The following is a 14,101-nucleotide window of genomic DNA, read 5'->3' as shown; positions in this document are numbered from 1 at the left end:
CCCATAGGAAAACTCCCCGGCCGAGCTTTCCACGGTGAAAAAAATCAGCCCCTAAACCCAAGCCATTTCGAAAAAGACGTACTTCTTTGTGATTAATTTAAAGATAGTTACTGTATTTATTTCCTCTGGCAATGAATTCCGTGTCGCCATGGTTTCAGAGAAACGAGAAAGAGAAAATAAAGCCCAAAACCGGCCTCGCGCACGCCGTTGGCCACCGACTGCAGCGGGATGGGCGTTTGGGCGAACCCTGCCTCCTCCGCCAGTAGACCTAACCCGCCCGCCCGACCTCCGCTGCCTCCGGACGTCCCCGGCTCTGCTGGGCCGCTGCGCTGGTCTGAGCGCTCAACCACCCGACCCCAGGGAGCCAGAGGAGCGCGAGTCGCGCACGACGTCGGGAAGGACAGGGAGGCCGCGAGCAGCGGCGGCAACCGGACAGCGCCGACCCGGCACCCTGGGCTCATTAGGAGCCCAGAGGCGGAGCGGGTAGTAAGATTCAGAGCCCGGAGCCTGGGCGCGCGGAGGGCGGCTCGGGGCCGACTCGTGTCACTCAGCCCTATTGGCCAATGAGCGCCTCGCCCCTGGCCGCGCCAGGCCAATGGGAGGCGAGGAGGCTTGTGAGTGGCATTGAGGGAGGGCGGGAGAGAGGAGGCCCGGGAGTGAAGTTGAAGCTAAACCCTTAAGCTATAAAGAAGTTACGGGGGGCAGTTTTCGGCTTCCAATTAGGAATAATAGTGAACTGGCTTGGTAGCAACTACGGAGGACCAGGATTCTAAAATCACCTCACTCGTCCCAAAGCTTGCATCCTCCTCTTTCTGCCACGCACCCCTCCTCCAATCCATGATCCAGAAAAGGGAGCCGGGAATGCTCTGCTCCGGTGGGAAGCGGAGAGGCCGGCGGAGTCGCTGGGTTGGACGGTAGGCATGAGAACAGTTAAGAGATGGGCGCCCCCGAAACCTCTGCCGCTTGTGGGGACTGAAGGTAGGTGAAGCAGAAGACACCCCGCGCCCACCCAGCAGCCCCGCAGCTCTGTGGTTGTGTGGGAGAGGCCGCGGCACCTCCCACCCCCGGAGAGCTTGCGAGGGGCTGTCGCGAGCGCGCCACCTGTTAACCTGGCGCTGCGGGGCCCCGCTTGTTGCCGCCCCTGCTGGGCAGCCAGAGCCCTGGGTCGCCTTGGGAGTCCCGAGGGACTTGGTGTGTGTCACTTTTTGAGGAATCCCTCAGGCTTGAGACCCAAGTTAAAGAGGTAGCCAAGGTTCAGATCTGCCAAGGTCGGGAGCTGAAAGGCCCCCGCTGCGCCGTGGAGGAATTCTGATTTGCGGAAACCTGCTTTCCTGGGGCGTGCGCCCAGCCTGGGCGCGGGCTCGGGGACCCGCGGCGGAAGATCCCTTGCGGGTCTTCAAAAATATGCATTTTGTTGTTTGGGCAACTTCCCAGGGGTCTGGAGGATGTGGCTGGCATGGGTGAGGGAATGCCAGCATTATTTGCAGGGGACTGTCTCGCTGCCGATTTACCCGTTTCTTTAAAAACAAACCCAAAACGCCTGGCTAGGCGCACTGAGGCCCTTTCCGGCCGTGTTTTTGGAATTGGGACTAGTGTGTGAGTACTTGTGGAGCCGCGGATCTCTTATGCTCTGATGCTGTTGTCTTCACAGGGCCTTGAAAGAGTTGTCTGGGGTTCCTGCTCTTCCCAAAGGGGCTCGGAGATACCCTAAATGCCGCGAGACTGAAGAGCAAACGTCAGGGATTATTATGTCGATTTTCCGAGGACCAGGGTTCGCAGCTCGGAGTAGAAGAAAAGACTGGCTCCTCAGGGGTCCCACTGGCATTTGATACCCCGGACGACCCCCAAGATTGCCCAAATTCCGTGGATCGGCAACTTTCCTATGCTGCATCCCGCATTTTCAAAGAACATATTTTCCGTTCACCCCTGTTGGTCTTTTACTGCCATCAATATACTGTTCTTGGTGCAAATACTTCAGCCTCTTTATTCAAAGTATGTTTTATGTTTTTGCCAAATATGATCTCTAATTGAAAGTTTATTTTTGGTTTTGGATGAGTCTGCGGAGCTTAAGTTGTGAGAAGAAAGGGGGAACAAGACACAATGAAAGAAAAGTCCAAAAATGCTGCCCGGACTAGGAGGGAGAAGGAAAACAGTGAATTTTATGAACTGGCGAAATTACTGCCTTTGCCCTCGGCTATCACCTCGCAGCTGGACAAAGCATCCATAATCAGACTCACTACCAGCTATCTCAAAATGAGAGTGGTGTTCCCAGAAGGTAAGTGACTTTGCCCAGATGGAATTTCAAAGGCAGAAGGGGCAGGGGATTTGCCAGGAAATGAGCCGACACCAGTGACCAGAGAAATGCATACATATTTACATATATATTCTGCAAAGGGAAGTTTAGCTCGGCTGCTTCACTAAGGTCCTCACTGAACTCAGAATTTCTGTCGCTTTTTTGAGGCTCCCTCTACTTCCCCATCAATACTTTCTCTTCAGTCCCTCAGATATGTTTGGTTGGGAAGCAGCCCAACAGTCCTTTTGTCAACACTTCAGATACTAGGTTCAATTGACTACTAATCCAAACATGACTTTCTTTTTTACTCCTCTTGTTAGAATTTTGTCCAGTAAAAAGCAGGAGCGCTGCCTAATTTTGTATTTTTTGCCGGGTGTAGATAGACCCATGTACCTGGAGCTAGATAGGCCAGATAATAATTTCTCTATATGTCTAAAGCTTTGCAAATGAGTAACGTGCATATTTGTGAAACAAGTATGCCTGAATTTACTCAGGTTCTTAAATAAATTCTAAGCAAATTTATTCTGAGTTTTCAAGACATTCGCAGATTCTGAAACTAACTCTGGAGCTTGATGATTTGCAACTGTGGGCTTGATGTTATCTGTAAGATAATAGGCCAGTCCTAAAATACGTAACATTGAATTAAGATGGCTAGCCTGCTTAGAAAATATCTTCTGGGTGGCAGGTTGGCAAATAGATCCTGAGAAAATCGTCTTATAAGGCCTAGAAGTTAGAATAGCTGAGCTATTGACATGATTTAAAACTCGTATTTAGATTATCAAGATTCACTGTGTGAGGACAGAGCAGCTTTCATAGAACACTGTCCTGTATAAAACCATTTATACTTACTAGAAAAGGACACTTTTCTATTTGTCCATCTTTTCCTTTACTTGGATTCAAATAATACAAACGGATTTTAAAAAATATTTTAGATATGTCTTTGCTGGGTGAAGGGGATTCAGAAATGTAAAAGAGGGATTACTAAACAAGCAAACGAACAAAAATTCAACGGAAAGAATTGTGTTTATTTCCAAATGAGAACTTCTGATTTGACCCCTGGAGGTTTTTGTTGTTGTTGATTTTAGATGTTTGGGGTTTGTGGTTTTCCATTAAATGAATGGATGGGCAGGAAACAGTCATTATTGGGTTTGCAGTTTCACTTTGCTTCATCATGACATGAAAGTTATTATCTAAGTCAAAAAGCCTGCAAAACATGCTCCAAATTAGTGGAGCGTGCAAAACATGCTCCAAACTAAAGGAAAACTTTCAAATTATAGTTCAGTTCTACCTTCAAACTACAAGTGATGCTTTAGTCGTTCCCTCCTAAAGCAGTTTCTTGAACAGTCTTCTCTGACCCTGGACACCGCGGGGGAAAAAAGAAATCAAAGCCTAAAGTACCTGAAAAGTAAAAAAAAAAAAAAAAAAGAAAGAAAAGAAGAAAAAGAGGGGAACTTATAAACTAAAAACCACATTTCCCATTCAAACTGTGCTATGAATTGTTGATGGGATAATTACCATTATACCACACTGCCTTCTATTTAAAAAAGAGATCTCGTTGTCTTTTATACTGTCAGCGCCTACTTTATAAAAATAAAGCTATCGCGAACTCCGCTGGCCGCACTGTTCCTAACAGGATTATTAGCAGTGATTTGTCAGCCCCTGCGGTCTCAGTGGGCTCCCTTTCTGCGTGATTTCCAGCCGGTCTCGTCAATTATAGGTGCCGATGTCGCTCGCTGTTTGATCAGAAGCAGCATATGGTGCTGCTTGTGGGGCTGCGAGTAATCGCGGGAGAAGAATAGCAGGGCGGCGTTCTGGGGCGGGCACCGAGCCGGCCGGCAGAGCCCGGGGACTCGCCGGCCAGGGACGCTAGTAGGCTTGGTGCAGACCCGGGGCAGGCGCAGCTGGGAGGGTATCGGGCTGTTTTCTGCTGTTGTTTTGTTTTTGTTTTTAAAAGAGCAAGCCTTTTTGCTTAATTAAGTGCTAACTCTACACATTATAAGTCGCGTTATAAATAAATAGGAACAAAAAGTAAACTCTCACAGCCAACCTCTCGTTATTTTTAAAGAGAGCGCCAATGAAGGCTCCCGCTGGAGTCCTCTTGGTGGCCAGAACGGTCCCCTCTGGCTACTTTAACAGCGACTGTGCTTTCTGCAGCCCCCTCACCTTCCCCTGAGCCCCGGACCCCTCCTTTCTCTCCCTTCTGTGGGTGAGTGTGAGTTTATGGGGAGGAGGGGGTGGACGATGTGTGAACTCTGGGCACATCATTTGTTTCTCTAGCTACTGTTGAGCTCATAACTCACCCTCAGCCTCCACCCAGTGAGCTAGACAGGGTCATCAGAACAGCTGGCTCCTAGGGATGAGGTTTTAATTTGGACGGTGGACAAGCTTCAAAAACCCAAAACCCAAACACAGCTCTTTAAAATATTAAAGAACAACAACAACAACAACAACAACACAATAGCTTTCAAACGAATAAAATAGTCACAATCGCAAGACCAGGCACAACCTGTAGGGGGTGCCAAATTTAGCTTCAGTGTTGACTGAAGGCAGAGAGTGGACAAGATTGGGGTCCAAGGCAGTTGGGGAAACTGATCACTTTATATGGATGTAATCTTTTCTAGTGGCGTTAAATGGAATTTGTTGGAAGATGAAATTCATCTTTACATCTATCTTGAAGCTACCCTAGTACATAGTAGGTCCTCAACACAGCTTTAAGGATGAGATAAAGATAGGTATAAATGTCTTATCATGGGTAATATAATGATTTTATAAGGTATATAATCTAAATAATTATTAATCTGGTGACATAGCTATAGGTATAAAATTGCTGTAAAACTTCAGTTTTGTTCATATACTATTTCATCTCTAACACACTGTAATTCCAAAAGGCTGTAAGTTAAATGAACAAACAAAAATCATTTCATAATTATATTTGAAAGAAGAAATATCCTTAAATACAGGCAATTTCCTTCCCTTCTCGTTTCCCGAATACACTTTTTTTTTCTCCAAGTCTAGTAGCTTCCTTGTCTGGGGGTGAGTTTCAGCTTTCATTTGCCTGAGTAGATGAAATTAAACTGTTTAGGTGAAAATGGGGGAGAGGGAGAACAGAGAAATGGGATATGGGTACCTGGAATAATTAAGAATAAAGCATTAGATTGGAGATTTCAGAGAAAAAAAGAAAATTAGGAAAGATAACTGAGAAATCACTAACACTTCATGTCTGCCAATTACTGACATATTCTATTCCAAAGTAGCCTTGCAAAGAAAAAATTGAGCCATATAGAAATGTGTAAATCTTTGGTATTATCAAAGCCAGAGGGGCAGGATCTAAAAAATAGCATGACTTTATTTGTGTGCAAAATAGGACAAATTCAACTAGAAAGAAATATATATTTGTTATCCAGCTATAAAGCAATTTTGGCTGGGGGTGTAGTGGCTTTCATAATGAACTTTGAAAGGATCAGACATTTTCTAATCTATAGCTATTCAGAATCTTGGTAACATCACATTGCCATTTCATTGACAAGATGTCTTGGAGAAATAAAAATAATCACAGAGTTGAAATTAGTAACTACTCAGGAAAGATCGTCTCTACAAGGGTGATTAAACAAACTTCCACAGATGGTTTCTATAATATTCACCTCAAGATTGCAATTCTTAATGGTGTTATATTTTTTTGAGGCGGAGAACTGAAAAAGAAAAAGGGGCCCCATGTCCCGCGTGGGTCGGTGATTTAAGGCTGTTTTTCTTGCTTCTTGGGGAAATGATTGAGCATTAGGTTTCCATGTTTATTTTCTTACAGAAGTTTTTCTCATTTAAAGGCCTTTAAGCACAGTTTAATCTCCATGCTGGTTTTCTGTGTTTAATTCCAGTTTTGATGTTGACTTAAAATGTGGAGTGCACAACTAAACTCCATGCAGAGCATTTGCTGGGCGGATTTATATGCTAGAAATTGTAGATCAGACCAATAAAAAAAAGAATACTTTTTTCTTTAAAGGGAGGGATCCCTAATAAAAACAACAAACAACAACAAAAACTGGTATTATAAGCTATGGTGGGATGCTTTCAAGCAGGGTGCAATCACCCTTCTAATGATAAAACGGGGCTGAATTTCTAAAGGACAAATCTAATTTCTAGGGGAGTTGTTGTCCAGTTCTAAGAAATCTTGGCAGCTTCCAGCTTTTACAGACCCAAATGTGGACACAGAATGAAAGCCTGTAGATTCTCACCGCATTTCTCCGTCCCACCAGGTATTTCTCAGGAAAATGAGGCTTGTACCTTGCTAACACCTAATGATTTTAATGGGCCACCCATTGCCAGTCTCTGATCCGCGAAATTTTAAAATTTTGTGTGGAGGAGGGGAAACCTCAATTATTTAGGAATGGTCCTGCTACTCTGAAAGTGCTAAAACAGTGTCCACGGCAGAGTAAACTTCCTTCCGCTGGTAGCCCCACCGAATAGGCGGTTCCTGCGCCTTGTCACTCGGCCTCGCGGCTCAGGGCCCACAGGCGACAAGTATGTCGAGGCCCCCGTCGCGCCTCCCGCACCGGCCGAAGCACGCAGTCAGCCAGGTCTGCCCGGTGTGTCCCATCCTCTGTCCGCGGTGGCCCCAGCCAAGGGCCTAGCTCGTGGCCTCAGCACAGAGTCTCCTCACTCCCCAGGCCGGCCCAGGTGCAGCCCCCTGCCCGCATCAGAGGTCCCGCCGGTGCAGGTGTGTGCCGGCAGCCCCTCCTGCCGTCCCGGCCGCTGTCCCCGAAGGGCAAGCAGTCGTCTAAACCTTAGGTCCAGATCCAGTCTGTTTGGACAGTTCCCGGGAAGGCGGGTTAGGTGCCATCGTCCGAGTCCCTGCGCCAAGTAGAACGTGAGATTCGCCCGCGCCTTCGGGCTTGGCCGCGCCGGCGCTGGCTTCTAGGGAGGTGGCATCGCCAAAGCTGGGCCGCATTCGAAGACCCGGAGTCCCAGGGCGATATCGATTGACGTTTTTCGGCCGTCACGCAGGACTGTCTCATGAACGCTGCATGAATTTCGCCCCCAGTTTTAGTATGGCCGAATCCCGCCCTCCTTGGGTTTCTGCAGTCTTTTCGCGGCTGGCTCCAACTCGGGCAGCCAGGTTGGCCCACAGGCTGGATCCCTACAGAAAGCCCAAACTCGGGGGCTGGAGCTCCGCGAAGGCAGAGAGAGAGAGAGAGAAAGAGAGAGAGAGAGAGAGAGAGAGACAGCGGTGTGACCTTCGGCCTCCACCCCACATTTACAGTAACATTAGTGGATTCCCTGGCCGCGGCCGCGGTATCTCTGGCCCGGGATCAGCAGGCAGGAGAGATCAGGGCACTGCCGAGTGCAGGCACACACTGTGGGGTTCAGGCTGCTGCGTGGAACAAGACCTGGCCCGGCGCGCTCGCCGATGCCCTCAGGTCAACCACACAGGCTCCTTAGCCGGAGAAGGCCGCAGGCAGGGCGGGCAGCAGCGCCAGAGGTGGGGTCGGGTGCGCCTTGGTGCGTGAAGCGACCTCCTGCCAGTGACTGCTCTAGGAGCTTGATTCGGGCTGGTTGCACCCATTTGCCGTCCCTTTTTTCCTCTAAAGAGCCCGGCCGCGGAGGCGCCCGGAGGCTGAACATGAAGGCCACTCGACGCCTCAGCCCGTGGAAGACTTGGACAGTACACATTTAGCGAGGATGCGCAGGCCCGGCAGGATAACATGGGATTTGGGGTTTTCAGGATTACCCCCTGGGCCAGACTCTCCTACACACTCTCAAGGGATACACAGTTGGTTGAGACAAGCTGTTCAGGAACCGCAGTGGCCTCGGCCTCGGAGGACTTTCCCCTCCTCAGTCACCAAGTCGTGGTCAGGTCATGGAACAGCGCCTCCGCCACCCTCCGCCATTGCCTAAAAGGCACCTCAATTAGTTGGGGAGGTGAAGGTTCCCGGGAAGGACTGCAAGGAGGATACATTTCTATTGAGATGTAGCGTTTATTTATTAAAATAAAGAAAATTTTTTAAAAAACAGAACACACTCTTATCTTCCTCCTCTTCCTGTCAGAGTGAAGGCGGTGATGATGTCGGGTCTGTAATCTATATTTTGTCAAGGGTATGAAATTCATTCCGAAGGAAAAGCTCTATCAATTTATTTTTGCTGCTTGCAATAACACAGCTGGATGATGCTTTGAGCTCACGCTAGACTGGGGCTCATCATTCATTCGCCAAGAACGGGCCTAAATGGTGCCTGTGGGATTAGGTCAATTTTAGTGGATCTACTTCGCCTCATTTGGTTACTAATTGGTTTCTTGTTTTATAAATCGAAATCTCATTTTCAGGAAATTACAAAACCCGTGCAGTCAGTCCATTGAGGTAATCCTTGGGTCAGGGGGTATTTAAATGGAAATGGCTCAACCGAGCACGGAGGGTAAAGTCACAGTGAAACTTGCCTGAGTTTCACAGGAAATGTGAGCTAGCCCTTTAGATCCATAATAGATACATCCCTTCTAATGCTACTTATGTAAATATGATAAAGCAGACTTTAAGGGAAGAGGGGGGCCTGGGAGAAGCAAAATTTATCAGCTAAGGTTAATGTGGCATTTCTTGGAAATCTTCCAAAATAGATTCTGTTTTCCTTTGTCTTCGGCCACTTTAGCTGAGGAAAATCCTTTTGTTTAAAACCCGATTTAGTTATCGCCTCCCTCACAGAGCTCCTTTTCTCCTTTGCAAAACCCCGTTCCCTCGGCCTCACCGAATTACAAGAGAATCTTTAGATCTTGTTCCCACTGTAATCCCGCCGCAAAGGGAGCTGGTTTCCTCCTCATTTTAAACAGACAATCAAAGGATTTGCGAATTTTCTGCGGTAGGTCAAGTGCAGAAACGAAATCTCAGCTTTACCCCCTCGCCAACTGAAATTGGGTGTGCCAGAGCGCGTCACCGAAGGCAGGAGGCGAGGGGCTCCAGGGAGAAGGTCTCTACCCCACTTCGAGACTTTAGGGAGGGGGACCCCTTACTAGGACCTGGGGAGGTTCCTTCGATATTAGATCGGGAAAGCCCGGCAGGTAGACGAGAGTAGCCAGTCCCTTATAAAACATTAACCCAGACACAATCGTAAGATTTCTACGGGGAACAGAAAGAGAAGGCAAACCTCCGGGAAAGCAAAAGGTTCCTTAAAAGGTGGGGGGTGGGGCAGGAGAGGGCGAGGGAGGCTCCTGTTAACCTGTGCCGGACAGGTTGTTTATTAACCTGTGGGGAAGTCTCATTTTCCCTCGTAGGCGCATACTAATGAGGCCGAAACCCGCAACAACAAACAGCCTAGGCTGGCGCCGGGAGTTCAGAACTGGTATTTATCCCGAGCCCAGCCTGGGGGATTTTCAGATCATTCTGGTTGGGAGGCCGCTTCGGGGTGTCTTCCAGCTGCTTTGGGAGGCCCTCAAAATGTTAGTTTAAAGACGTTTTGTTGGTCTTCAGCGCAGGCTTCTCACCCTCCGGGAGCCGCGCGAGACCTGTCCCCAGTCGCAACGCAGTCTCCGCCCGCTCCGGGCTCGCTCGAGTGCCCCGGCCCTTCCTTCCCTCCAAGCTTTGGGGTTTAAGGCCTCCGTAGGCTCCAGAGCGCCCAAGGGCCAGGGTCGCCGGCGTCCTCGGCTTTCCCAACAGGGTCCTTTCTCCTTTCCCCCGTGTGGCCTTCGCAGCCAATCCCTCCTGTCACTCCTTCTGAGTGGGTATGTCCGAGCCGGGATTTAAAAAAAAAAAGAGCAGGTCGTGACAGAAACGAAGGAGAATAGGTTGGCTGAAACGGGAAGAGCGATAAATGTGATAAGGCGAAGGGGTGTGTACAGGTGGCTGTGGCGGGGGCCCTCCCAGAACGGTCCAGGAGGACCCCAGGGACCAGGGCAGTGGAGTCACTCCGGGGAGGAAACCTGGGGCGGGCTAAAGAGTCGGGAGGAGTTGACCGGGAGCCAGAGAGGTAGAGGAGTCCCGAGTGCGGGCGGGAGCATCAGTGTTTGCAGAGTGGTGGGGAAATCGTTAGATTTATTTAGATGTGCAAACAACCAGAAAGACCGGATTTGAGCTTAAGGGGCGCTCACGGTTCCTCCTTACCAAGGCTTTGATCGCTTGTTTAGGAAGCAGCTCCTAGCCAACACCTTTTAAAAAATCCAACTCCATGTTTTATTTTGAAAGATCTGCCCCCAACCTCATATTACAAGGCGAGTGTTCATCATTGTGTACTTCTTGGTGATTTGCTCCTTAACGCAGTAAATCACCTTTCTGAGGGATGGGGTGGGGGAGGTCATGTCAAACTTTGTTTAATGGTGTAAGAGTAAAAGGATTTAACTAGCTAGTTAAAATAATTTTAGCAGCAGCACTATTAAGAAGATAATACCCATAAATAGCTTAACACAGATCTTCGAGAGTTTTTTTGCCTCCTTTTTTTTTTCTTTCCGCAAAGGGCACTCTAGCAGACTCCATATTAAATTTTTAAAACTCGGCCACAAGAGTCCTGAGCGTTTTATTTTTTTTAGGCATCACCAGAGAAAGTTTGCGGCAAAGCCTCCAAAGATCTTAACGGGGAAACACCAAGGAGAGAAAGAGATGGTCTTTGTTAATAGAATACAGTACCTGGAAAGTAGAAAAGTTGAATGAGTCTCAATTCGAGAAGAGAACGAAAATATTACAAAAAGATTGTCAGCACCCAAAGTAACTGACTTCAGAAAAAGCCCATGCGGGTTTTGGTGGTAGGGGGGTGGGTAGGGGGCATGAGTTCTGTGTAGGGCAGAGGGCTAGGAGGGGAAAGGAATAGGAAGATGGGATGAGCAGGGATGCTGGTAAACGTCAGGCTGGAAATCATCCGCCAGGGAACTAATTTTTCCGAAGGGGATTAAAGCCAGAGGCCAAGGGGAGGAGAGTGGCTGGAAGCCCCGCAGCCAATCAGAAAGCCCGCCAAGGACCGGTTGGACCTGGCCGGTCGCCTCAGGACGCTGCCGGCTGGCAGTGGCTTTCACTGGGTATTGGGACAAGCTCGGCCTCGGGAAACGGATAACGATGAAAACTTTGGGCGAGAAGCAGAGTGCCCTTACCCCCGTAAACACACGGGTGAACCTACATGAAAGTTATCGGTGGGGTGCAATGTTGGCGGCTTTTTCCAAGCCTGGGCCACTTGGAGTCCTGCCAGGGGGCCCTTGGCCTGAGAAACCAGGTTTAGTTTAGAAGAGGAAATGTAACCTCTGCTGAGAAGCTGAGAGGACGGACTGAAATGTACACGCTCCCATCCCCCGCTGTCCACGTTGAGAGGGATCCCCTATGGTATCCAGTCAAAGGGCCGGCGCTTGGGTAATACAGTCGCGGGACTTGGTCCCAAACTGCCTGCCAGGTCCGGGTTCAGTGGCTACAGGATGTTTCTGTGTCTCCACAGGGCTCGGCGAGGCGTGGGGCCACTCAAGTCGGACCAGCCCCCTGGACAACGTTGGCCGAGAACTGGGCTCCCATCTGCTCCAGGTACAGGTGCAGGTCTTCCGGCAGCCCGTAAGCTTTGAGGGTCTGAGGGCTTGGCCCTGAGTTGAGCTTTTAGTTTCTCAGAAAACAAAAACAAAAACAAACAAATAACCCCCTCCCCCAAAACAGGGACCTGGACTGCACGTGGCCCTCTCAGAGCCCAATAGCTGCTGCAAAGTAAAATTTTAGCTTTTGCAGATGATGCCTCAAGAGGCTGAGAGGGAGGCAAGGTGACAAGTGAGAAGGTGGGTTTGGAAGCTGGCCCAGTGAGGCCCCTAACCAAGGGAGGGGGCACCATTTGTCTCCATTGGGCTGAGGGAACTGGAACACCACAGATCAGGCAGAAGAGGCAACGCCACAGAACCATCCCAAATGAAGGATTTCCAAAGGAAATAACTGGAATCTGGTAAAAAGACCTGTCAGTGCTTTAAGCCCACATCTTTCCAATTCAGCTACATCTGCAACTGGTTTTGTGTCCCTGTAGTGCCCAGGCTGCCTCTTCTCTTCCTATTGCCTTTCACTCCAAGCCAGCCCAGGCTGCGTGCAGGACCTTGCTTAAGCACATACACACCCCCAGATAATGAGTTCAACCAATGCCAGGCTCCCATTACCTTGTGGTTTGTAGTGCTCACAGTTTTAACTTGCTCTTTGCCTACTTAAGTCACAGAACAAATATTTTAAATTGCAAAACCCCGGTGGCCTTTTTAGATTTTGCACTTATCCCAACCCTGCAACATCATCATCATTATTATTATTCAAGCCCACTGGGAGCTACTGTCCTGGGAGCCTTGAACCTAAGCAGCATTTGGGGAATCCAAGCAAGTTTTCCCTGTGGGCTGGCATGAGGGACATCTCTTGACAGGAGCTTCTTTTCCTACCACTACCCTATACCTTTCTCCTTCCAAGACACCAAGAAGATTTTAGTTTCGTGGGACAAAGAAAGGGGTTGGGCAAGCATTCTCTCACTGACCTGGCCTTCACACCTTTGAATTTATCTAGAAAGGCACTTAACTCTAAGACATCTTCTATCAGATCTCCCTGTGTCCTTCCCCCAATATTTTCATATTCCTAACTAATTTTCCTCAGAAACATAAACAAGAAAACAAAATCCAAACGTCCCTGACACTTTCTAGCTCTTGCCAATTTATTTCCTCTTCTTCACGCCACATTTCTGGCAGGACTGACTTACATTCCCAATTTCAATGGCCCACCCCCTCCCCATTCACTCCCACATCCCTGCAGTCTGGCATCTCTCCCACCCATCATGCTCTTCACTGGCTTCACCACATTTTGATAGCAAGAATTAGATGCTCATCTCTTATCCTAATGGAGCTCATTCATTCCACAAATTTAGGAGCGGCAATTGCATGCCAGATGGAAAGCCCTGCTCTCATGGAGTTTACATTCTAAGGAAAGCAGCTTTACAAGCCCACACTGGTACACTGTATAGTGTACCTGGTGGTATAGGTGCCGTGGAGAAAAATAAGGAGGAGAGGAAGAAAGAGTAATGCCTTTTAAAATAAGAGATGATTGGAGAGGGCCGCACTGAGAAGGTGACATTTGGACTAAGACTTGAAGGAGGTGACACTGGTGATTTAACATTCTCTCCTTCCCTCAGTTTCTAAAATAGCACTATTTCCCAGATTCTTCTCTCTGTCTGCCTGCTCCATTTTGATTTCCCCACCACTGGTTGGCCTGCAAATGCTGTAATTTCTCCAAGGTTTCAGCTCTGTTTCTCCTGTCACAGCTTCAAGGCCACCCAGGTAATCTCACCCAACACCAGCCTCTCAACTCCTTTCTCCACATGAAACCAACTGGTTCTGTAGTCTAGACTCTCCTCCTGAGCTCCAGATTTTTGTTTCCTACTGCAAACTGGACACATCTAAATGGAAATCTGCGTACACTTGAAGTTTAGCATCTCCAAAACAAGGAGGCATTATCTCCCTCCTCCAGAATTCTACTCATACAAAATCTCACTAAATCTTGGTTAATGATGTCACCTTCTGCTTAGTGCCTTCACCGAAACCTTGAAGTAAACCTCTCTCTTCTACCAATGAAGTCCATATCCAGAACCATCTTTGAATTAGATTCTCTCCTTTCTATATTCCCCTTGTGACTACCCCATTTCAGGCTTGACCATCTCTGCTGCAGCTGCCTTCTCTGATCTCCTCTTCCCCTCCCCTTCCTCCTCAGATCACTGTCTGCATTCTGCAAAACAAAATAAAATTAAACAAATGCCACATCTAAGCATGCTATTCTCCTGCTTAGAAACCTTTGTTAGAACTCTAGTGCTTACAGAGCAACTCCAGGTTTCTCAAGTTGACATTTCAAGCTCCAAAAT

The 14,101-nt window shown here is 48.4% G+C and overlaps 1 protein-coding gene across 2 annotated transcripts in view; it reads left to right on the top strand.

Moving 5' to 3' along the window:
• Positions 1–678: 678 nt before the first annotated feature.
• SIM1 (SIM bHLH transcription factor 1) overlaps positions 679–14,101 on the top strand; it is a 78,229-nt gene continuing 64,806 nt past the window's right edge. Inside the window, exons 1-3 of one of the 2 annotated variants that reach the window (XM_055259761.2) lie at positions 679–978; positions 1,652–2,275; positions 11,681–11,763. In XM_055259761.2, the coding sequence (XP_055115736.1) occupies positions 2,101–2,275; positions 11,681–11,763 (258 nt within the window). In that variant the 5' untranslated portion in view covers positions 679–978; positions 1,652–2,100. The remainder of the gene's footprint in view (positions 979–1,651; positions 2,276–11,680; positions 11,764–14,101) is intronic. The other variant, XM_055259751.2, reaches the window with a different exon arrangement.

Source organism: Symphalangus syndactylus, chromosome 2, assembly GCF_028878055.3.
Source record: "Symphalangus syndactylus isolate Jambi chromosome 2, NHGRI_mSymSyn1-v2.1_pri, whole genome shotgun sequence".
Lineage (NCBI taxonomy): Eukaryota > Metazoa > Chordata > Mammalia > Primates > Hylobatidae > Symphalangus > Symphalangus syndactylus.
Note: the sequence above shows the minus strand (reverse complement) of the source record. Positions and strands in the feature narration are given on the sequence as shown.